The sequence below is a fragment of the Oncorhynchus clarkii genome, chromosome 27 (genome assembly GCF_045791955.1).
Source record: "Oncorhynchus clarkii lewisi isolate Uvic-CL-2024 chromosome 27, UVic_Ocla_1.0, whole genome shotgun sequence".
Lineage (NCBI taxonomy): Eukaryota > Metazoa > Chordata > Actinopteri > Salmoniformes > Salmonidae > Oncorhynchus > Oncorhynchus clarkii.
Genome location: NC_092173.1, coordinates 21,406,487 through 21,429,807, shown reverse-complemented (window position 1 = coordinate 21,429,807; position 23,321 = coordinate 21,406,487). Strand labels below are relative to the sequence as shown.

The following is a 23,321-nucleotide window of genomic DNA, read 5'->3' as shown; positions in this document are numbered from 1 at the left end:
CTAACACAATGTTCAAATTTCTTCTGCTCCAAATTGAAAAGACAGGACACAAATTATATACTAAAATTACTTTATTACAGCTGATTTCTGTTCAATATCCCTCTGCCAGCACAATAGTCATTATAATACAAACAAAATAGTAGATTTGATCCTAGTTTTATTCTTCTGTTTCATGAATCTTTTTACACATTTCAATTAACTTTTTTGTATATTGTTTTGGTGAAAATGTATGTATAATCTTCATAATCTTTCAGACATTCAATAACAGGTTTCACAATTTATACATTTTAATACAGGTTATATATGAGTTGTAGTGGTAATGCTGTGCCAAGGAAGAATACTGATATCCTCATAGAAATGGATCCTCTGTTTTCATAAGTAGCCTATCACCACTCAATCTTTTCAAGCCTCTACATTGACCATCTGACCAGAACCAAATAGCTCACATCATGCTATTTTTAAAATGTCATGCCATCAGGCCAAGCCAAAGGGAACTCTGGAGATGAAACAATGCAGTGGTGGGCTTGGCAGCTCTGGGATGGCACAGTGTTTGACCAGAGGGAGGACCTCCATTTTTATTTAGCTGACACCATCAATGCTAAATTATAATTAAAAGCATTATCCAGGTTGGTGGAGAAGCCTTGTACATCATTAAAACAAATATGAATACAAATATCTAAGTAGTCTCCCTCACAAAAATAAAATACAAAATAAAACATGAACAAAAATGTGTGATGGGTTGGCAATCGATCTCATATGAGATGAGGTTTCATTGGCGGTTAGTGCTATCCGGGGTCCTTGGGACATCCCTACCCTGAACCCTAAGTATTTGAAAATGTCAACTCCAATGGGGTAGGGACATCCCAAGGACCATGGATAGCAAGGACCTTTCATTGGCCTGACATGTGAATTAACCATTGACCTAAGAAACTGTTGACCTGAACATGGGCTAGGTCCCAATAATCAGAAATACCTTTTTTCCCCTGACCACTGATCATAGAAGACTTGGTCGGTATAAGCATTATAGTGGTAAATTAACCTATTGAGGCGTTTCAACTCTCTGTGGTTACAAATGAAAGGAAACATGAGGTGGAAGGTTTTGGAGAGTATTGGGACACACTCACAGCCCTATGTACTGTAACATAATGAAACCCATGCCTGCTTTTTGGAAAGGACAGTTGGATATGATTCTGAGGCAGATATTGGAGAATTGTATTGGGGGATTAGAGTCTGCAACCATTTAAAACAAACTTCTCCTGCATCTCTTTGTGCCCGTAAAATCAAACAAGTTTTTGCCGCACAATTGAAGCATCACATTCAACAAGAACAAACATCAGAATAGGTACTAATCTGGTGGATGTGAATGTAGAGAGGGTGGAGTAGAAGGAAACACAGGAAGTACAGACTTACTGCAATGACAGGCGTCATGAAGGGTGCAATGACTAACAAAGTGTGTGACAGTAAAGGAAAATGACAGTGTAGGCTATGCATGCACAGGAAGCAGTAAGAGTCAGTGTACACACAACCAAGCTCACTTTTCATCAGTTACTTTTACAGACCCTCATACCAATCTCAACGTTGTTTAATATTTGGTTAGTGTCTGTCAAGTTAAATAATGTTAGTCTTATAGATTTTAAAAAAAAAAATGTTCTTCGTCACAAAGCAAGTTTAGTTAAAACATTTAATCTCTTAAATTGTAGATATACACAATATGAACATTTCACCCCACTTTAATTTCCTAAGATATCTGCAACATTAGGTATTTTAGAGCCTTGTGGCATCCTCAATATATATGTTTTTAAAGTGTTTTAGATTTCCATAGAGATAGTTACCCTCATAGTAATTGCAGACTTGGTGATTGAGGGAATGGAGGGTGAGAAAATAAAGAGGGGAACCACAATGGCATAAACTCACCCATGAAAGAAGCAGTTTCATGGGTGAGAGAATGAGCTTACAGATAGAACCCACTGTGGGTGTCCAAGGAAATAACTACATAAGTGCTTTGCCACCTTTAAAAGATGGAATCCGCATTAGGGGAAACAGTGCCACTGTCTGCCCCAGCACCTTGGTTATTAATTTGTGGACGAAACTGAGAGGTGCGTTGAGCAGTGTGGTAAAAAAATATAGAGCGTGCATTGATGTCCGATAGGAAAAAAAATAGTGTTCGTTGTTTGCAGTAACTTCGGTTGTTGTAACATCCCAAATGGAAGTGGCAGTTTTACCATTAAGGATTCCAGCTTTAACCACTTTTTAACCACTCACCAACATAAGTGTAGAATGATCATTTAGTGTGAGTGTTATATTTACATGCAGAACACCAGTAACTAACAAGTATATGCGCTTCATTTACCTGCCATTGTTACTTTTAGGGTGATGAGATGGTCTCTTTTTTCCTGATTGCAGAGTTTTTAGTGTTGCTCAAGTTGTGGACCATTATCATTTTAAACACTGACAACATTACATTAACCAGCTCCCACAACATGTTCTCCTTGCCAAGCCTGCTGTCATGGTCAAAAACAGCCATTACATTGAGATTAAATCTTTCCCTTTCAAACACATTCTGAAATCATATATATTTGTCCTACTTATGGAAGCTATGCTCTACTGTGCCCACTTACGTCGTTAAACCTGGCCTGCAACATTTAGTGCAAAAGGTGTTTTTTAAACAAGCATACAATAGAAGTCCTTTAACTATCCCTGTCACCATACACCATAATCTGGTTCGTTCTTGTCCAACATGAATCCTCCATAGCGCCATAGAAATAGGTCTATATACTGGTATGACTCTGCTAACTCACTTGTAATTAACCCCAGGTATTCAAATCCTCACTACGTATCTGACTTTAAGGTAAACTATTAGCTAAACTTTTCAACTTCCCCACCTCAACCACATAATACAGACACAAAATATTCATCCCTCATGTTGCTGTGCCTAAAATAAAGTCAAACTACCATGTGTTTTACTGTATACATTGTATGTACTGTATAAAGTGCTTTGACAAGGCAGCAGTATTTAAAGGCACTAAAATAAAATCAACTGATAAATGTCAGGGTTCTTAAAGGTATTACAGAGTCTTGGCTCTTGTATCAGACAATCATGTAGCCCATCATTAATTATACTGATCCCCTCCTCGATCATTCAGCCAACTAAGATGGAACTCACAATCTGTCATCCTCCGCACAGCAGACACCCAGAACCAGCCCTCAAGTACCTGTATGCATGATATTATCACCTTTAGAACTTCTGTTCAATTGATCACTTCACAAAACTCCTGATATCGACATCCTTTTCAGAGGTACATGAGGATAGATGTTAGGATCCTCTCTTCCTGAATTACATAATTTTTATTGAATGATGCGAAATGTAATACAAACTTGGTTAACTATTTAATCAATCTGAGCTGAACTAAAACATAAAAAAATATGCCAGTTTTACACTGAGAATAAATGATCAGTATCAGGGCATACAAAGGCACCATCTTACTGAGTATTAACATTCATATACACTTTTAGCTATTAGCTAAGCCTATAGTTTATTATGGATCTGCCATGTCCCTCTGGTTTTGGCTGATGTAGTAATGCTATGAGAGACACCGACCCACTTGGAAACTCTAAACAACAGTGAAGATTTGGATCTACTGTAGGTGTGCTATTATGGCCTAAGGAGCGGTTGAAGACTGCAACCTAGTGGCCAATGCCACACACTACAGTAGTACAGAACAGCTGAATGTGGCCATAGTTGAAGCTATGGTTAGCCTGGACCCCTAGCATTGCATTCGAAACAGACAAATACAAAGAATAGCATCTAAAAACATTCATATTCTGCTTTAGTGTTCTTATTGGCAAATGGATTAATTAGCAGCTTAAACTCCCACAGGGAGGCATAAAATAAAATGCAGATCACTAAATGTTGGCAAAATGCTCATTGATATAAAAAGGTTCACTGTCTGTTACTGCTTCTTCAATATATTAAATGTAAACATTTAAATCTTTCAAACTGCAAGTCTAAGTGTGAAATTCACAACAAAAATCCTACCTCGATGATATGACATTGCTAAAAACACAAACTTCTCTTGCTCTTACCAGCTGCAATTACAAAAAAACTATTATCTTCCTTTCTTAATAAAAAAAAGGACAAATAATAACAGCCAAAATATAATTGATCTAATTCTACAAAATCCTCAGATTCTTGTATGTAAAAACGTTTAAAAAATCCTATTCACAAAATTTCACCACATTCCTGCAACAGGGGTTGATAGTAAATAAGTTGTGAGATGTTTAATAACAACTGCCTGGATTAAAAGTAGGCTTGGATACAACAACAAAAGCGAGTTTCATGGAAGCTGGCCAAAATACAAGCCAACAACATTGTGTCCCAGTGTCCCTCACAATCTCAAACCTAAAAGATAATGTAAAACCAACTTTCATTTGTTTCAGGTATTGTCAAGCAGCTCTATACGGTATCTGAGCAGTTTATTAAACCTCTCCCTGTTAAAACATTTTAGAATCTTCAGATTTGGAAAAAGAAACAATCTCTGCGATTTAAAATGACCATAAAAGCAGGCTAGCATAAGGAGAGTAAACAAATAAATAATAATAAAGTAACTGGATAGATAGATGGGCCAATATATTATCAAATTTGGAGCAGGGGCATTTCCTGGGCTGTCTTAGTTTGCTGTGATTGGTAGACACTAAGCAACTTTTAAATTAAAAGCAGTTGGCAGATGTCAATAGGCTTTTTGACAGTGGTCTCAGTGGTGCAAAAGGAGAGCAGTGGCTATGGATAACACATATATGTACATGAAAATGATTTCTAAGAGAGAGAACACTAAATAATAAGTATTTAGTGTTGACACTGAATGGTTTCTATAGAAACAGAAGAACTGATCTGTATGTGTGCTAATAAACTGATGTGTAGAGGGGGTGTGCCTCTTTCAGCCCTTTTGACCTGAGCAACATTTATTTCCACACGCATTCACATCTGTACACAGGACAGGAGAGGAATAGGAGAGAGGGGATGAGAAATGTGTGAAAGAGAGGTGGAGGTGTAGTAGAGCTCAGCCCATACTGTCCCACTCTGCTCTGTGGACTTGGCAGCATCCTACTCTGACTCTGGGACTGGGAGTCTATGTGTAGGACAGGTGCGACCCGTTGGATATCTGAGAGTTGACGCTGGTGCTCCTGCTCATAGCCTGCTCACTGCGCCCCCCTGAGGCTGTCCTGCTCAGTGCCTGGGGGCTGTTCTGCACACCTCCACTGCCTCTGGCCCCCAGGGGCACTGCCGAGGGGTGGCCCCACGGCTGAGGACCCCCACCCCCCTGCATGCCTTGGCCCCAGGCTTGCTGCATGGGGGACCCTCCTTGACCAGAGTGATAGTGGTGTTGGTGATGGCTGCCTTGGTGCCCTGACCCTCCACTGCCCCAGTGTGGCCCTTGAGAGCCCCCAGAATGGTGCTGTGTCTGGGGGTGGGCCCAGCTGCCTGGGGCCCCTGGGAAGCTGTGGCTAAAGGCCTCTGGGGAGAGGTTGGACAGCACCATGTTGTTGAAGCCTAGACGCATGCTCTCTGAGTCGAACGCTTCGATCTCCCTGGCCTGGCGCTCCAGCAGGCTACGGATCCTCTCCGAACGCTCGTTCTGAAGGGCCAGCATCTCCTCCTCAATCTGAAGATACACACGTACACACAGCTGCTCAGTATCATAATATTTTCATGTAAAAATAGCACTGGTTTAGCAATGATAAGAGCGCAAACTGGAGCTTGACATTAAATAAAGCCTAAATTTCAATTGAAGCTTTTTGCCACTAATACACCATTACTACATCCCAAATGGCACCCTATCCACTTAAAATGCACTACTTTTGACCACAGTGCACTATACAGGGAATAGAGTGCCATTTGTGACGCACCCATGTAAAAAAAAAATCCCAGTATGGAAGATCAGACCTTCTGCTCCAGTAGGGCCCTCCGGAGCGACACTCTCTGCTCAAGGTCCTTCCGCTCACGGTCGTGCTGGGCATCCGTCTGCATCTTGATCTTGCTCTGGTAGGCGTTGAGTAGCTCCAGCTCCTGCTGCAGCTGCATCCTCAGCACCTGGCACTGAGCCTCCTGAGCCTCATCCAGACGCAGCTAGAGACGAGGGGTGCCAGACAGGGGGTCAGCACAATGTTAAAGTGATACTTCGGGATTTTGGCAATGAGGCCCTTATCTACTTCCCCAGAGTCAGATGAACTTGTGGATACCATTTTTATGCCTCTGTGTCCAGTATGAAGGAAGATAGAGGTAGTTTCGCTAACGAGGATTAGCACAATGACTGGAAGCCTATGGTATCTGCTAGTGTGCTAGTTAGCAACTTCCTTCAAACTACAAGCAGAGACATAAAAATGTTATCCATGAGTTCATATGACTCTGGGGAAGTAGATAAAGGACCTCATTGCCAAAAGGCCCATCATCAGTAGTCAGATTTTTAAAAACATATCCCTCTCCTGCCTCCCTCCCTGCAGTGTTTTCAAGGTCTCTGTGTGACTCACAGCCTGTGTGGAGAGCATCTCGTTGATAGAGTGGTCGTACTGCTCAGCCAGGATGGCCAGCTTGCGGGTCTGCTCCTCCTTTAGACGCTTCAGGACAGCCTTGTGGTCAGACTTTGGTGTGCTCTCCAGTAGGTGGTTTCTCAAGGCCTTGTACTGTCTGGTCTGGATCTTACATGTGTCTTGGAACTGTTTCTTAATCTGGAGCTCTTTGGACTGGGACAGAGGAAGAGAGGACAAACAGAACAGTGAGGGTCAGGTCTGGAGCTCTTTGGACTGGGACAGAGGGAGGAGGAAGAGAGGACAAACAGAACAGAGAGGGGTCAGGTCTGGAGCTCTTTGGACTGGGACAGAGGGAGGAGGAAGAGAGGACAAACAGAACAGTGAGGGTCAGGTCTGGAACTCTTTGGACTGGGACAGAGGGAGGAGGAAGAGAGGACAAACAGAACAGTGAGGGGTCAGGTCTGGAGCTCTTTGGACTGGGACAGAGGAGGGAGGAAGAGAGGACAAACAGAACAGTGAGGGGTCAGGTCTGGAGCTCTTTGGACTGGGACAGAGGAGGGAGGAAGAGAGGACAAACAGAACAGTGAGGGGTCAGGTCTGGAGCTCTTTGGACTGGGACAGAGGGAGGAAGAGAGGACAAACAGAACAGTGAGGGGTCAGGTCTGGAACTCTTTGGACTGGGACAGAGGGAGGAGGAAGAGAGGACAAACAGAACAGTGAGGGGTCAGGTCTGGAGCTCTTTGGACTGGGACAGAGGGAGGAGGAAGAGAGGACAAACAGAACAGTGAGGGGTCAGGTCTGGAACTCTTTGGACTGGGACAGAGGGAGGAGGAAGAGAGGACAGACTGGGACAGACAAACAGAACAGAGAGGTCAGGTCTGGAGCTCTTTGGACTGGGACAGAGGGAGGAGGAAGAGAGGACAAACAGAACAGTGAGGGGTCAGGTCTGGAGCTCTTTGGACTGGGACAGAGGGAGGAGGAAGAGAGGACAAACAGAACAGTGAGGGGTCAGGTCTGGAGCTCTTTGGACTGGGACAGAGGGAGGAGGAAGAGAGGACAAACAGAACAGTGAGGGGTCAGGTCTGGAGCTCTTTGGACTGGGACAGAGGGAGGAGGAAGAGAGGACAAACAGAACAGTGAGGGTCAGGTCTGGAACTCTTTGGACTGGTACAGAGGGAGGACAAACAGAACAGAGAGGGGTCAGGTCTGGAGCTCTTTGGACTGGGACAGAGGAGGGAGGACAAACAGAACATTGAGGGGTCAGGTCTGGAGCTCTTTGGACGGGGACAGAGGAGGGAGGACAAACAGAACATTGAGGGGTCAGGTCTGGAGCTCTTTGGACTGGGACAGAGGAGGGAGGACAAACAGAACATTGAGGGGTCAGGTCTGGAGCTCTTTGGACTGGGACAGAGGAGGGAGGACAAACAGAACATTGAGGGGTCAGGTCTGGAGCTCTTTGGACGGGGACAGAGGAGGGAGGACAAACAGAACATTGAGGGGTCAGGTCTGGAGCTCTTTGGACTGGGACAGAGGAGGGAGGACAAACAGAACATTGAGGGGTCAGGTCTGGAGCTCTTTGGACAGGGACAGAGGAGGGAGGACACAACAGAACATTGAGGGGTCAGGTCTGGAGCTCTTTGGACTGGGACACATGAGTGAGGACAAACAGAACATTGAGGGGTCAGGTCTGGAGCTCTTTGGACTGGGACAGAGGAGGGAGGACAAACAGAACATTGAGGGGTCAGGTCTGGAGCTCTTTGGACGGGGACAGAGGAGGGAGGACAAACAGAACATTGAGGGGTCAGGTCTGGAGCTCTTTGGACTGGGACAGAGGAGGGAGGACAAACAGAACATTGAGGGGTCAGGTCTGGAGCTCTTTGGACTGGGACACAGGAGTGAGGACAAACAGAACAGTGAGGGGTCAGGTTCCTACATAACGGTTGTTAACAGTAACAGAAAACAACAATTTGTCTGTTAGTATACAATGTGTGCTCACCTTGAGGCTCTTGGGCTGCTGTCGGACCTCCATGACGTGTTTGCGTCGGAGCTCTCTCTCCCTCCTCTTGTTGTATTCCTGCTGGTTGGTGAGTTCTGTCTGGTGCTGCAGGCGGATCAGCTCAGCCCTCATCTTCTGGATGGTGTTGACCTGGCGGAACTCCAGCTCCTGCATGGACTCATGGTGCCGCAGCAGCATGGCATGCTCCAGGTCCTTCTGCGTCTGACGCTTATTCAGCTCCTACACACAGACGGACAGGCAGGGAGGAGAAACCATACGTTAGGAGAAAACTGCATTCTATAAGACAAAGGGCAGTATTCGAAAGGAATGTTTGAACTATGTATAGAAGTAGGAAAATGAGCAGAACACACAGCTGAGCCATGGTTACAAAACAGGCAATGGGACCCTCTTTTGAGGAGAGAGAGAGAAACAAGGGACTGTATGAATGAGGAGAGCTGAGTGATTACAGCTGACCTCTCTCACTAGGTCCTGCTCCACGTTGTGGCGAGCGATGAGGATCCTCCTCTTGAAGCGTCGACACTCCAGCTCTAGGTATTGTCTCTGTCTCCTCAGCAGGTTGGCCTCCTCCTCAGCCTGGAAGTGCTGGAAGTTCTCCTTCTGCTTGGAGAGCCACTCCTGCTTCTCCTTCTTAGGGGTCGACTGGTTCTCATTCAACTCCTGGGGGAAGAACAAGGGCGGACATTAGTTTAGTTCAACTGTCGTACCCCATCAGTAGCCAAAATAGAAGCTTGTTTTTCCAATGTTTGCAAACAACGTAAATGTAAACAACACTGTATAGCCTCAAAACATGGTTAAAACTATCATTTAGATATCATGGATGGTCAATCTATTTTTCTACGGCTGGCCATGCTTTCCACCTGGCTACCCCTACCCCGGTCAACAGCACTGCACCCCCCCCAGCAACTCGCCCAAGCCTTCCCCATTTTCCTTCTCCCAAATCCAGTCAGCTGATGTTCTGAAAGAGCTGCAAAATCTGGACCCCTACAAATCAGCCGGGCTAGACAATCTTTTCTTTCTAAAATTATCTGCCGAAATTGTTGCGATCCCTATTACTAGCCTGTTAAACCTCTCTTTCGCGTTGTCTGAGATTCCCAAAGATTGGAAAGCAACTGCGGTCATCCCCCTCTTCAAAGGGGGGGACACTCTTGATCCAAACTGCTACAAACCTATATCTATCCTACCCTGCCTTTCTAAGGTCTTCGAAAGCCAAGTCAACAAACAGATTACAGACCATTTCGAATCTCACCATACCCTCTCTGCTATGCAATCTGGTTTCAGAGCTGGTCATGGGTGCACCTCAGCCACGCTCAAGGTCCTAAACGATATCTTAACCGACATCGATAAGAAACATTACTGTGCAGTCGTATTCATTGATCTGGCCAAGGCTTTCGACTCTGTCAATCACCACATCCTCATCGGCAGACTCGACAGCCTTGGTTTCTCAAATGATTTCCTCGCCTGGTTCACCAACTACTTCTCAGATTGAGTTCAGTGTGTCAAATCGGAGGGTCTGTTGTCCGGACCTCTGGTAGTCTCTATGGGGGTGCCACAGGGTTCAATTCTTGGACCGACTCTCTTCTCTATATACATCAATGATGTCGCTCTTGCTGCTGGTGAGTCTCTGATCCACCTTTACGCAGACGACACCATTCTGTATACTTCTGGCCCTTCTTTGGACACTGTGTTAACTAACCTCCAGACAAGCTTCAATACCATACAACTCTCCTTCCGTGGCCTCCAATTGCTCTTAAATACAAGTAAAACTAAATGCATGCTCTTCAACCGATCGCTGCTTGCACCTGCCCGCCTGTCCAACATCACTACTCTGGACAGCTCTGACTTAGAATACAAATACCTAGGTGTCTGGTTAGACTGTAAACTCTCCTTCCAGACCCACATCAAACATCTCCAATACAAAGTTAAATCTAGAATTGGCTTCCTATTTCGCAACAAAGCATCCTTCACTCATGCTGCCAAACATACCCTTGTAAAACTGACCATCCTACCAATCCTCGACTTCAGCGATGTCATTTACAAAATAGCCTCCAATACCCTACTCAACAAATTGGATAGTCTATCACAGTGCCATCCGTTTTGTCACCAAAGCCCCATATACTACCCACCATTGCGACCTGTACGCTCTCGTTGGCTGGCCCTCGCTTCATACTCGTCGACCAAACCCACTGGCTCCATGTCATCTACAAGACCCTGCCAGGTAAAGTCCCCCCTTATCTCAGCTCGCTGGTCACCATAGAATCACCCACCTGTAGCACGCGCTCCAGCAGGTATATCTCTCTGGTCACCCCCAAAACCAATTCTTTCTTTGGCCGCATCTACTTCCAGGTCTCTGATGCCAATGACTGGAACGAACTACAAAAATATCTGAAACTGGAAACACTTATCTCCCTCACTAGCTTTAAACACCAGCTGTCAGAGCAGCTCACAGATTACTGCACCTGTACATAGCCCATCTATAATTTAGCCCAAACAACTACCTCTTCCCCTACTGTATTTATTTTATTTTGCAACCCATTATTTTTATTTCTACTTTGCACATTCTTCCACTGCAAATCTACAATTCCAGTGTTTTACTTGCTATATTGTAATTACTTCGCGACCATGGCCTATTTATTGCCTTTACCTCCCTTATCTCACCTCATTTGCTCACATTGTATATAGACTTGTTTCTACTGTATTATTGACTGTATGTTTGTTTTACTCCATGTGTAACTCTGTGTTGTTGTATGTGTCGAACTGCTTTGCTTTATCTTGGCCAGGTCGCAATTGTAAATGAGAACTTGTTTTCAACTTGCCTACCTGGTTAAATAAAGGTGAAATAAATAAAAAATAAAATAAAGTCCTTGTATCCATAACTCTGTCTATGAACTTAAGTGTGGTTACAATTTTTCCAGCCACATCCCTCATCCTCAGTGGGAGTATGCTTTGTTATCGTTTCAACTGCGGATTGCCGCTTTAAGCAAGTCGACATGGGAGCTTGCTGTCCATATTTGCACATTTTCTGTAGAGGTTTGTCATTCATTGAGTCTGTCTGACATACTGAGAGGAGTATCTAGGCAAGCAATGGTGCATATCGTGTTTTTTCTTGAAATGATATATCAATGATTGAAGCCTTTGTATAATGTGTGTTCATCTGTATGACCGCGTGTGATTCTCTACCTCTTTGAGCTGCTCCTTGCGGAGTTTGTACTCTCGTTTCTGGGACTCTAGGAAGCTGTTGAGCTCTTTCTTCTGCTGGCTCTGGATGTGCTGCTGGAACTTCTTCTCATCATTGGAAAAGGTCTTCGCCTGCAGAGACACAAAAATTAAACACTTGAACATTTCAAACAAGAATATTTAACAGAGACCTAGGGAACAGTAGTAGAATCTAGACAGAGTATGAATTATGAAGTAAGTATGGCGTAAGTGAGCAAACGACCGTACATCTTTCTCCATGGCGGCCTGGTGCTTCTTAATGAGTTTCTCCATCTCCTGGGCAAAGCTGTTCCTCTGGTTCTCCAGCTCTTTGTCCAGACGGAGCCGGTGTTCGTCCATCTCAGCCTTCAGCTTGTTCTCCAGGGCCATCAGGTGCTTCTGGTGCTGCCTCCTCATCCTCTTATAGCCTGACATCTGCTCTCTCAGCTCACTGTCCTGCTCGTGCTCCTTCATCTGACGGGTCACCTGGGGGAAACATAGGGCTTATCATAGAACTCTAGGTTCAGCTTATTATCTCCTACAGGAGCAGACACTTAAAAAAACAGCTGAATTGGGCCTTTATCTCAATATCAAATTATTTCTGGGTAACAATTAAGTACCTTACCGTGATTGTTTTCAATTAAAATACTCAAAAAGAAAAAGAAACAGTTTCTTAGCAAAGATCAATTTCTCAAGCAAGAATTTTGCTAGGACTGTCTGGGAGGGGTCTGAGTGGGGAGAGGAAAAATAAAAACTAGCTGTTATTGGCAGAGGGGTTTGGAACTCTTTCTTATTGGTCTATTAATCAATTTACCACCTGGTGATGTCACCAGGCATGCCAAAACTCCATCCCACCAAAACAGGCAGAAATTTCAGGCAGTCTTTTCAAACAGCTCTTACACTAAAAGGGCATTATAATAATTATTACAATTCTACAGTATTATTCCATCTTCATAGGAAAAATCATGCTTTTGACTGCACTTGGCCTTTAAGGGTCCATTTTAAAATCATGTTATCTACAGTATCATTGTATTTCTAGGGCTCTTACCAGGGAGGCTGTGCGTATTGTGGCAAAGTGCTCGCGGTTGCGGTGGTGTTTTGGCCGTGGAGTGTGTGCAGGGGGAGACTGGGGCTCAGTGGGCGGCCGGCTGTTAGGTTCCGACTCTTCGCGATAAGTCGTCTCCTCCTCCTGAAGAAACAAATACAACACACCACATTAACAGCATAAAAATACTGCTTACAAATAATCTGTGAAAGGTACCAGCAAACACTATGTCTTGTATATCACTGAATCATCTCACTATTATTAACGCAGTGTCCAGTTATCCTGCGAGCAATGTTCCCTCTAAGATCCCCTGGGACTGCAGTGCAGAAAAAATATCAGCCTGCACCGAGAAGCACAAGAGTGAACTTCACTCAACTTTCTGGTGTTTCCCTTTAGTTAACACTATCAACGTTTCCCTCTATTGTGCGAAATGTGATCAAATCAACGCAACATTAGCCACTTTCAACGCAACATTCCCGAAACAAAACAAACTATGCAAGAGATACTCTACACAGACCGGTGCACCATAACCAATCAGAGCTACAGTATCCCTATTTGCAAATAATTTGTATTTAACCTTTATTTAACTAGGCAAGTCAGTTAAGAACAAATTCTTATTTACAATGATGGCCTACCCCGGCCAAACCCTCCCCTAACCCGGATGACGCTGGGCCAATTGTGCGCCGCCCTATGGGACTACCGATCACGGCCGGTTGTGATGCCAGGGTCTGTATTGACGCCTCTAGCACTGAGCCACTTGGGAGTTAAAGTGGCAGTGTTGTATTTTGAGACCGGCTTGAATAAGATAAGCAGCCAATAGACAGAGGGTAGCATAATTTGTCTGAATCTCTAATAATAGTATGAGAATAATAATGCATTTTATTTTAAAAAGTGATTCTTGCATCAAACAACATTTTCAGTTACCTCCTTGTGTGAAGGACAAGTGGATAAACAGGTTGTCAATCCCTACCTGTTTTTTTCATAAATCTCATGGAATGTAGGCCTACATTGAACACCACACATCGGCTGCTACTGTAGGCTGAATGATGGAACAGCTATTTCCATGTTAAAATGTTATAAGATGCATTTTCTCGACTGTTTTTTAATGGCAGGCCACTCTGATAGGCCTACATTATGATAAACAGCCACAGTAGCCTAATTGGTCACTATCATGACTGTAACTTAATGCGGGTACAGCCTCAGTGTTCACAGTAAACGTGTACCAGAAGTTGCACAGAATTTTCACAACGTTCAAGTTTGCGTTCAGCAGACCAGAAATGTGTTTAGTACCCCAGATAAATTGAGGGAACATTGCCTGCGGCTCTAAGATCATCTCTACCCACCGGTTTGAGGTGAATGACGGAGCTGTTGGACATGACCGTGTGGTCTCCCTCCATCATGTCCAGTTCACTCTTGTCATCTCCGGCGTCGGTCAAGCTGTTGACAGAGCTGCTCTGAGAGCTGGCGCTGATCGACATACTGGGGATAGACTGGTTACTGCCAACGCTGCTCACTGTGCCTGTCCTGCCACTGTTCTCCGGTTCCTGGGGACAACACCATAACAACAGCAAGACACAGGTGAGTGAAATACTTTCTGAATGACAGTGCGTCAACTACAGCAGGTTATGAGCAGAAGATAAACAAACTGAATATTGAGAAAATCTTTAAGACCCACCAGGTCTACCTTAATATAATAATTAACTGTAATATTATAAGGTTAAGAGTGCATTTAGAGAAACTTCTATTGAACAATTTACTTGTTTTAAACACAACTGAAGAGTTACCTATTCAAGCAGATTTTTAATGTTTGATCGCTTAAAGTGGTTTGATGTTTTGTGACTGTTTTTTCCTGTTTTTTCTTCTTTTTGTTGATGAATTTTGTTTGTCTCTTGTTTTCTACCTTATTGAGTGTGGGAAATACACTTTTACAAATTAAATCTAATTATTATTAATATTATTATTATCCTACCTAGGCTTTTTTCAAAAGAGTACGATGGTTCTGGTATAAACCATGCTCTCAAACTAAGCTCCACAGGAGAGCAGAGCCAGATTGGGCGACTGACCTCCTCGTCTCCGTCCTGTGCCTCGGCTGCAGGGCCGTTGTGAGCCTCCTGGAAGAGGATCTTCTTCATCTTGCGGTACTGCAGGTTGTCCAACTCCCGCACCGCAACCTTGGTCCTCAGGATCAGGTCCATCAGGACAGAGTCGGGCCGCTCGCGCTGCACAAACGCATGCTAAAAAAGAGGGAGGCAGAGGGACAATCATTTTCTTTTGAGTTGAGGGTGGGTATGATTCATGTTAATTTAAGGTAAACTCAAAATCAAGTGAACAGAGCTCTGTATCTGTCTTGACATTGGTAGATCATGATAATCATAAATAAGATAGACACACTATACAATGAATTCGGGAAGTATTTAGACCGCTTTCCCACATTGTGTTACATTACAGCCTTATTCTAAAATTGATTAAATATATATTTTTCTCATCAATCTACACACAAAGCCCCATAATGACAAAGAAAAAACAGGGTAAGATATTGTTGCAAATGTATTACAAATAAAAAATAAAACATTGCATTTACATAAGAATTCAGACCCTTTATGCAGTGCTTTGGTGAAGCAGCTTTGGAAGCTATTACAGCCTTGAGTCTGCTTGGGTATTACACGACAAGCTTGGCACACCTGTATTTTGGGAGTTTCTCTCATTCTTCTCTGCAGAGCCTCTCAAGCTCTACCAGGTTGGATGGATGGCGTTGATGCACAGCTATTTTCAGGTCTCTCCAGAGATGTTCAATCGGGTTCAAGTCCAGGCTCTGGCTGGACCACTCAAGGACATTCAGAGACGTGTCCCGAAGTCACTCCTGCGTTGTCTTGGCTGTGTGCTTAGGGTCGTTGTCCTGGCTGTGTGCTTAGGGTCGTTGTCCTGTTGGAAGGTGAACCTTCGCCCCCAGTCTGAGGTCCTGAGCGCTCTGGAGCAGGTTTTCACCAAAAATCTCTCTGTACTTTGCTCCGTTCATCTTTCCAAACATCCCCACAGCATGATGCTGCCACCACCATGCTTCACCGTAGGGATGGTGCCAGGTTTCCTCCAGAAGTAACGCTTGGAATTCAGGCCAAAGTTCCATTTTGGTTTCATCAGAACAGAGAATCTTGTTTCTCATGGTCAGCGGGCTGTCATGTGCCTGAGGAGTGTCATTTTACTGAGGAGTGGTTTCCATCTGGGCACTCTAACATAAAGGCCTGATTGGTGGAGTGATGCAGAGATGGTTGTACTTCTGGAATGTTGTTCTATCTCCAAAGAAGAATTCTGGAGCTCTGTTATAGTGACCATTCAGTTCTTGGGGACAAATCAAGTTGTAGTAACATCAAGGATAAAACATTTTAAACCTATATTTAACTAGGCAAGTCAGTTAAGAACAATTTCTTATTTACAATGACGGCCTAGGAACAGTGGGTTAACTGCCTTGTTCAGGGGCAGAACGACAGAATCTTACCTTGTCAGCTCGGGGATTCGATCTCGGGGATTCAATCTAGTAACCTTTTGGTTACTGGTCCGATGCTCTAACCACTAGGCTACCTGCCGCCCCAAATGATCAATGGAAATGCACCGGAGTTCAGTTTCTAGACTCAATGGGTCGAAATATACACATTCATGTACATACTTCCTCAATTGGGCCGACCAACCAGTGCTCCCGCACAGTGGCAAACCGGGCTATCTGCATTGTGTCCCACCCACCAACCCCTCTTTTACGCAACTGCTACTCTCTGTTCATCAAATATGCATAGTCCCTTTAACCATATCTACATGTACATACTACCTCAATCAGCCTGACTAACCGGTGTCTGTATGTAGCCTCGCTACTTTTATAGCCTCACTACTGTATAGAGCCTGTCTTTTTACTGTTGTTTTATTTCTTTACCTACCTATTGTTCACTGAATACTTTTTTTTGCACGAATGGTTAAAGCCTGTAAGTAAGCATTTCCCTGTAAGGTCTATTCAGCGCACGTGACAAAAAAACTTTGATTTGATATGATAAACTGATTTGATTTCTGTTTTTAATTTTGTATAAGTTAGTAAAAATGGCGAAAAAAAAAACAGTTTTCACTTCGTCATTGTGGGGTATTGTATATAGACTGATGAGGGAAAAAAACAATTGAATCTATTTCAGAATAAGGCTGTAACGTAACAAAATTTGGAAAACGTCATGGGGTCTGAATAGTTTCCGAATGCACTGTATAAACAAAAGTATGCGGACACCCCTTCAAATTAGTGGATTTTGCCATTTCAGACACTCGTTGCTGGTGTATAAAATCGAGCACACAGCCATGCAATATTCATAGACAAACATTGGCAATAGAATGGCCTCACTGAAGAGCTCAGTGACTTTCAACATGGCACCAACATAGGATGCAACCTTTCCAACAAGTCAGTTCGTAAAATGTCTGCCCTGCTAGAGCAGCTCCGGTCAACTATAAGTGCAGGTATTGTGAAGTGGAAACGTCTAGAAGCAACAACAACTCAACCGCGAAGTGGTAAGCCACACAAGCTCACACAACGGGACTGCCAGGACTAGCGAGTAAAAATTGTCTGTCATTGGTTGCAACACTCAATACCGAGTTCTAAACTGCCTCTGGAAGCAACGTCAGCACGATAACTGTTCATTGGTAGCTTCATGAAATGTGTTTCCATGACGAAACAGCTGCACACAAGCCCAACATCCCCCATATGCAATGCCAAGCGTCGGCTGAAGTGGCGTAAAGCTCACCGCCATTGGACTCTGGAGCAGTGGAAACGCTTTCTTTGTCAGTCCGACTGACAAATCTGGGTTTGGCAGATGCCAGGAGAACGCTACCAGCCCCAATGCATAGTGCCAACTGTAAAGTCTGGTGGAGGAGGAATAATTGTTTCGGCTATGTTCCTTAGTTCCAACGAAGGAAAATCTTAACGCTACAGCATACAATGACATTCTAGACCATTCTGTGCTTCCAACTTTGTGGAAACAGTTTGGGTAAGGCCGTTACCTGTTTCAGCATGACAATGCCCCTGTGCACAATGCGAGGTCCATACAGAAATGGTTTGTCGAGATCGGTGTGGAAGTACTTGACTGGCCTGCACAGAGCCCTAACTTCAACCCCATCAAACACCTTTGGGATGAATTGGAATACCGACTGCAAGCCAGGCCTAATCGCCCAACATCAGTGCCCAACCTCACTAATGCTCTTGTGGCTGAATAGAAGCAAGTCCCTGCAGCAATGTTCCAACATCTTGTTGAAAGCCTTCCCAGAAGAGTGGAGGCTGTTAAAGCAGCAAAGGGGGGACCAACTCCATATTAATGTCCATGATTTTTAGAATGACGAGCATTCGGAGGTCTTACATTTAAAAGTTCCTCAGAGTTGGGCCTGTCTTGGGGGAATTTCTGAAGGCAAGAATCTACAAAGTTTCGGAAGTAATCCGTCCTGAAGTGAGAGATGGGGGAAAAGAGGGAAGAGTTAGTTTCGTTCTCACCATGACACACTTTAAAAGCGGACAAATTCCTTCTCCTAAAAGAATCAACTCTGATGAAGCTACATGACGTACCATTCACTTGACTGCAGTGTGGGGCTTTCATTCTGCGCTATGTGATACAAGGCACTCATCGCATTCATATTGAACAGTGGAGGTTTTCTCTCAGCTAGAAAAAAAGATCAGAGAAAACAATAGGTTACCAGGATCCACTAACAGCCAAACATAACAAGGAGGACAGTGGGGAGGAGAAGAACTAGGAAGACAGACAACCTAGCACAGGTATTATTTCAACCAGTATGAAAAAATGAAAAATAGGTATACTTTCTTTACTGGCCAGATATTGGTTTGAGATATGGAATGAACAAAGGAGAACATTAAAACAACAGGAGAGCTAGAGTTGAACCAGAGCAGAGTACAGACTAAGGAGTTTACCTAATTCAATGCAAGTTATCCCCAAAGACCAGATGTCAATCTTCCCATCATATTGACCCTCGTCCATAGCCAGGATTACCTCTGGGGCCATCCTGAGGAAACATACCCATTTTAATGACCGTTACACCGCTTTTGATTTGATGGAAAATATTGAATGAGACTATAGAGGGTGCCCCATTTCGAAATTCTTCCCCATGTTTCAAACACCATCCATTTCTCTTGTACATTGGAATTCTGCCACTCACCAATATGGCGTCCCCACAAAAGAGTTGGCTGGAGAGACAATGGAGGCAGAACCAAAATCTGCAAGTTTTACCTGGCCAGGCTCTGTCAGCAAGACGTTCCCTGCCTTAATATCTCTGTCAGACAGACAAACAGAGGAGAGCGATTATGGCATTAGAGCTTTGTTCCACTGGCACAGGCACACTCCCCCCTAAGGGCACAAAGAGGTCAGTCTAGCACATCCACATATACAGCTACTAGCACTACTCACCGGTGAATCATGTTGTGGGAATGAAGGTAAGCCAACCCCTGTAGAGCACCGTGGGTAATCGCTGCTATTTCCATTTCTTGTAGAGGTTTCTTGTGAACTACAGAAGATGTAGAGATAGAGGGGATGAGAGTGCTGCAAATCATGGCGAAAACCACAAAGAAGAACTCATCTTATAAATCATCACTGTGTCATAAAAACTCCCATCTTACCTTCCAGGACATCAGAGGCAGAGCCTAGACAGTATTCCATCACCAGCTACAGAGACAGAAAGAGAGAGTGTTATACAGGGTTAACTAATGTACCTGTTTCAGAGTATTCACCATAGCATTTTGACCTATTGTTTATATTTTCCATTCAGATAACACTCTTACCCAGGCAGTGTGCTCTCGCAGATAGCATCCCTTATACTCTATGCTGTTTGGGTGCTGTATTCTCTGCAGAAACTTCACCTCCTTGATTATGTCTTGCCATTTCTGTAAGGTAAAACAGTGGAACGATTACATCATGCTTGCGTAACAAGCTCTAAAAGGGCCAATCTGCAGTTGAAGCAATTAGCATTCACCCATCCTCTTGTTTTGGTAAAAAGCTGAGGGATGCGCCTGGAGAAATGTACTGACCATCCAAGATATCACATTTATAGTTTTAAGAATGTTTTGACGCTATACAGTTTGTTTACAATTACGATGCTTACAAATACTGGAGTAAAACAAGGTTATATTTGGGGTTCTGATGGGGTACGACAGTTAAACTAAGCTCATTAAGTATTTATAAAAGTTATATTCTTCAAGAATCAATAGGTATATCATTTATAAGTCCAAAAATGGATCTAGCAACTGCAGATTGCCCCTTTAAACAATAAGGACAGAGATGCAGGCTGGAACTATGTGTTCTACATGGAACTTTAGTTACTTCCCTTTGAGTTCCAGTCTACTTCTTTGGGTTAATGAATTACCCAATCCAGTCATTTTGCCAGATTCAAATCTGATTATCAACTGTTTTTAGACTGCGCTTCAAGGAACAGGCCACTGATTTGCAATTCCACTACTTTAAGCATATAAGCTAGATGCTTTAACTGCTGAGAAACACAACAAATCCCCTTGAAGACCAAAATGTAGAGAAACTATAGGCCTAAAGCTCCAACCTCAATGAGGAAAGGATCTTGAAGGAATAGGCCTTGTTAGATTAGATGCTATTGAGCCTTTTCACTGTAAACCAATATTGAGACAACAAACAAAACATCTGTAACAGCCCTACACTGTCTCAACTCATTGAAGTTGGGTAACCTTTAAAACGAGTCAACCGTTTCCTGAGAACACGTTGTGTCATCACACCACTGATTAAATCAAATGTCATGGGATTAATAGATCATATTGTTTGTACTCCATGCCTACATTGTCACACAATTATCTGATTTACATATTTTTGAGCTAACTGTGTATTTTTTTGAAAAAATAATGCTATTTGCAAGTAAGTGAGAGATGCTAACTAACAAAACTAGAATTATGAAAGGTGCTGTAACAAAGTAAGCTTAACCTGGTAACTGATAACAAGTGTGACATTTTTGGCTGAATCTGTTGTGTTATAACTAGTGTTGTGACGATACCATGTGGAGAAAAAAATCTGTGGCCTAGCATCCCGTTTCCCCCTGTACCCCAGCCCCTTGTTCACGTTTTCACTGAAATGCACACTTCTACTCAATACAACACATATTGAATTTAATGTCACACTTTCAGTGTATAATAGAATACTGCATAGACTGGCTGATTTGCTCATATTTGCAAAGGCCTACCTGTGATTTGTCTGGAGGAAGGAATACAAATGCATAATGATCTGCATGTAACTGTGTCAGTAAGGGGAAAACACTGCATAATGATCTGCATGTCACTGTGTCAGTAAGGGGAAAACACTGCATAATGATCTGCATGTCACTGTGTCAGTAAGGGGAAAACACTGCATAATGATCTGCATGTCACTGTGTCAGTAAGGGGAAAACACTGCATAATGATCTGCATGTCACTGTGTCAGTAAGGGGAAAACACTGCATAATGATCTGCATGTCACTTTGTAAGTAAGGGGAAAACACTGCATAATGATCTGCTTGTTATTGTGTCAGTAAGGGGAAAACACTGCATAATGATCTGCTTGTCACTGTGTCAGTAAGGGGAAAACACTGCATAATGATCTGCTTGTTATTGTGTCAGTAAGGGGAAACCCTGCATAATGATCTGTTTGTTATTGTGTCAGTAAGGGGAAAACACTGTATAATGATCTGCTTGTTATTGTGTCAGTAAGGGGAAAACACTGCATAATGATCTGCATGTCACTGTGTCAGTAAGGGGAAAACACTGCATAATGATCTGCATGTCACTGTGTAAGTAAGGGGAAAACACTGCATAATGATCTGCTTGTTATTGTGTCAGTAAGGGGAAAACACTGCATAATGATCTGCTTGTTATTGTGTCAGTAAGGGGAAAACACTGCATAATGATCTGCTTGTCACTGTGTCAGTAAGGGGAAAACACTGCATAATGATCTGCATGTCACTGTGTCAGTAAGGGGAAAACACTGCATAATGATCTGCTTGTCACTGTGTCAGTAAGGGGAAAACACTGCATAATGATCTGCTTGTCACTGTGTCAGTAAGGGGAAAACACTGCATAATGATCTGCTTGTTATTGTGTCAGTAAGGGGAAAACACTGCATAATGATCTGCTTGTCACTGTGTCAGTAAGGGGAAAACACTGCATAATGATCTGCTTGTCACTGTGTCAGTAAGGGGAAAACACTGCATAATGATCTGCTTGTTATTGTGTCAGTAAGGGGAAAACACTGCATAATGATCTGCTTGTTATTGTGTCAGTAAGGGGAAAACACTGCATAATGATCTGCTTGTCACTGTGTCAGTAAGGGGAAAACACTGCATAATGATCTGCTTGTCACTGTGTCAGTAAGGGGAAAACACTGCATAATGATCTGCATGTCACTGTGTCAGTAAGGGGAAAACACTGCATAATGATCTGCTTGTCACTGTGTCAGTAAGGGGAAAACACTGCATAATGATCTGCTTGTCACTGTGTCAGTAAGGGGAAAACACTGCATAATGATCTGCTTGTTATTGTGTCAGTAAGGGGAAAACACTGCATAATGATCTGCTTGTTATTGTGTCAGTAAGGGGAAAACACTGCATAATGATCTGCTTGTCACTGTGTCAGTAAGGGGAAAACACTGCATAATGATCTGCTTGTCACTGTGTCAGTAAGGGGAAAACCCTGCATAATGATCTGCTTGTTATTGTGTCAGTAAGGGGAAACCCTGCATAATGATCTGCTTGTTATTGTGTCAGTAAGGGGAAAACACTGCATAATGATCTGCTTGTTATTATGTCAGTAAGGGGAAACCACTGCATAATGATCTGCATGTCACTGTGTCAGTAAGGGGAAAACACTGCATAATGATCTGCATGTCACTTTGTAAGTAAGGGGAAAACACTGCATAATGATCTGCTTGTTATTGTGTCAGTAAGGGGAAAACACTGCATAATGATCTGCTTGTTATTGTGTCAGTAAGGGGAAAACACTGCATAATGATCTGCTTGTCACTGTGTCAGTAAGGGGAAAACACTGCATAATGATCTGCTTGTCACTGTGTCAGTAAGGGGAAAACACTGCATAATGATCTGCATGTCACTGTGTCAGTAAGGGGAAAACACTGCATAATGATCTGCTTGTCACTGTGTCAGTAAGGGGAAAACACTGCATAATGATCTGCATGTCACTGTGTCAATAAGGGGAAATCCTGCATAATGATCTGCTCGTCACTGTGTAAGTAAGGGGAAAACACTGCATAATGATCTGCTCGTCACTGTAAGTAAGGGGGAAACACTGCATAATGATCTGCATGTCACTTTGTAAGTAAGGGGAAAACACTGCATAATGATCTGCTTGTTATTGTGTCAGTAAGGGGAAAACACTGCATAATGATCTGCTTGTCACTGTGTCAGTAAGGGGAAAACACTGCATAATGATCTGCTTGTCACTGTGTCAGTAAGGGGAAAACACTGCATAATGATCTGCATGTCACTGTGTCAGTAAGGGGAAAACACTGCATAATG

General features: G+C 43.3%; 1 protein-coding gene across 2 annotated transcripts in view; it reads right to left on the bottom strand.

Moving 5' to 3' along the window:
* Positions 1-53: 53 nt before the first annotated feature.
* The window catches only part of LOC139385467 (serine/threonine-protein kinase TAO1), a 32,640-nt gene continuing 9,372 nt past the window's right edge, over positions 54-23,321 (bottom strand). For both annotated transcript variants that reach the window (XM_071130524.1, XM_071130525.1), the window contains exons 4-20: positions 19,582-19,683; positions 19,420-19,465; positions 19,211-19,307; positions 18,963-19,076; positions 18,718-18,809; positions 18,358-18,451; positions 18,155-18,236; positions 14,843-15,013; positions 14,123-14,323; positions 12,783-12,923; positions 11,984-12,220; positions 11,720-11,848; positions 8,996-9,199; positions 8,522-8,761; positions 6,526-6,738; positions 5,942-6,124; positions 54-5,660 (exon numbers count right to left, since the gene is read on the bottom strand). In XM_071130524.1, coding sequence (XP_070986625.1) covers positions 5,127-5,660; positions 5,942-6,124; positions 6,526-6,738; positions 8,522-8,761; positions 8,996-9,199; positions 11,720-11,848; positions 11,984-12,220; positions 12,783-12,923; positions 14,123-14,323; positions 14,843-15,013; positions 18,155-18,236; positions 18,358-18,451; positions 18,718-18,809; positions 18,963-19,076; positions 19,211-19,307; positions 19,420-19,465; positions 19,582-19,683 — 2,880 coding nt within the window. In that variant the 3' untranslated portion in view covers positions 54-5,126. The remainder of the gene's footprint in view (positions 5,661-5,941; positions 6,125-6,525; positions 6,739-8,521; positions 8,762-8,995; positions 9,200-11,719; positions 11,849-11,983; positions 12,221-12,782; positions 12,924-14,122; positions 14,324-14,842; positions 15,014-18,154; positions 18,237-18,357; positions 18,452-18,717; positions 18,810-18,962; positions 19,077-19,210; positions 19,308-19,419; positions 19,466-19,581; positions 19,684-23,321) is intronic.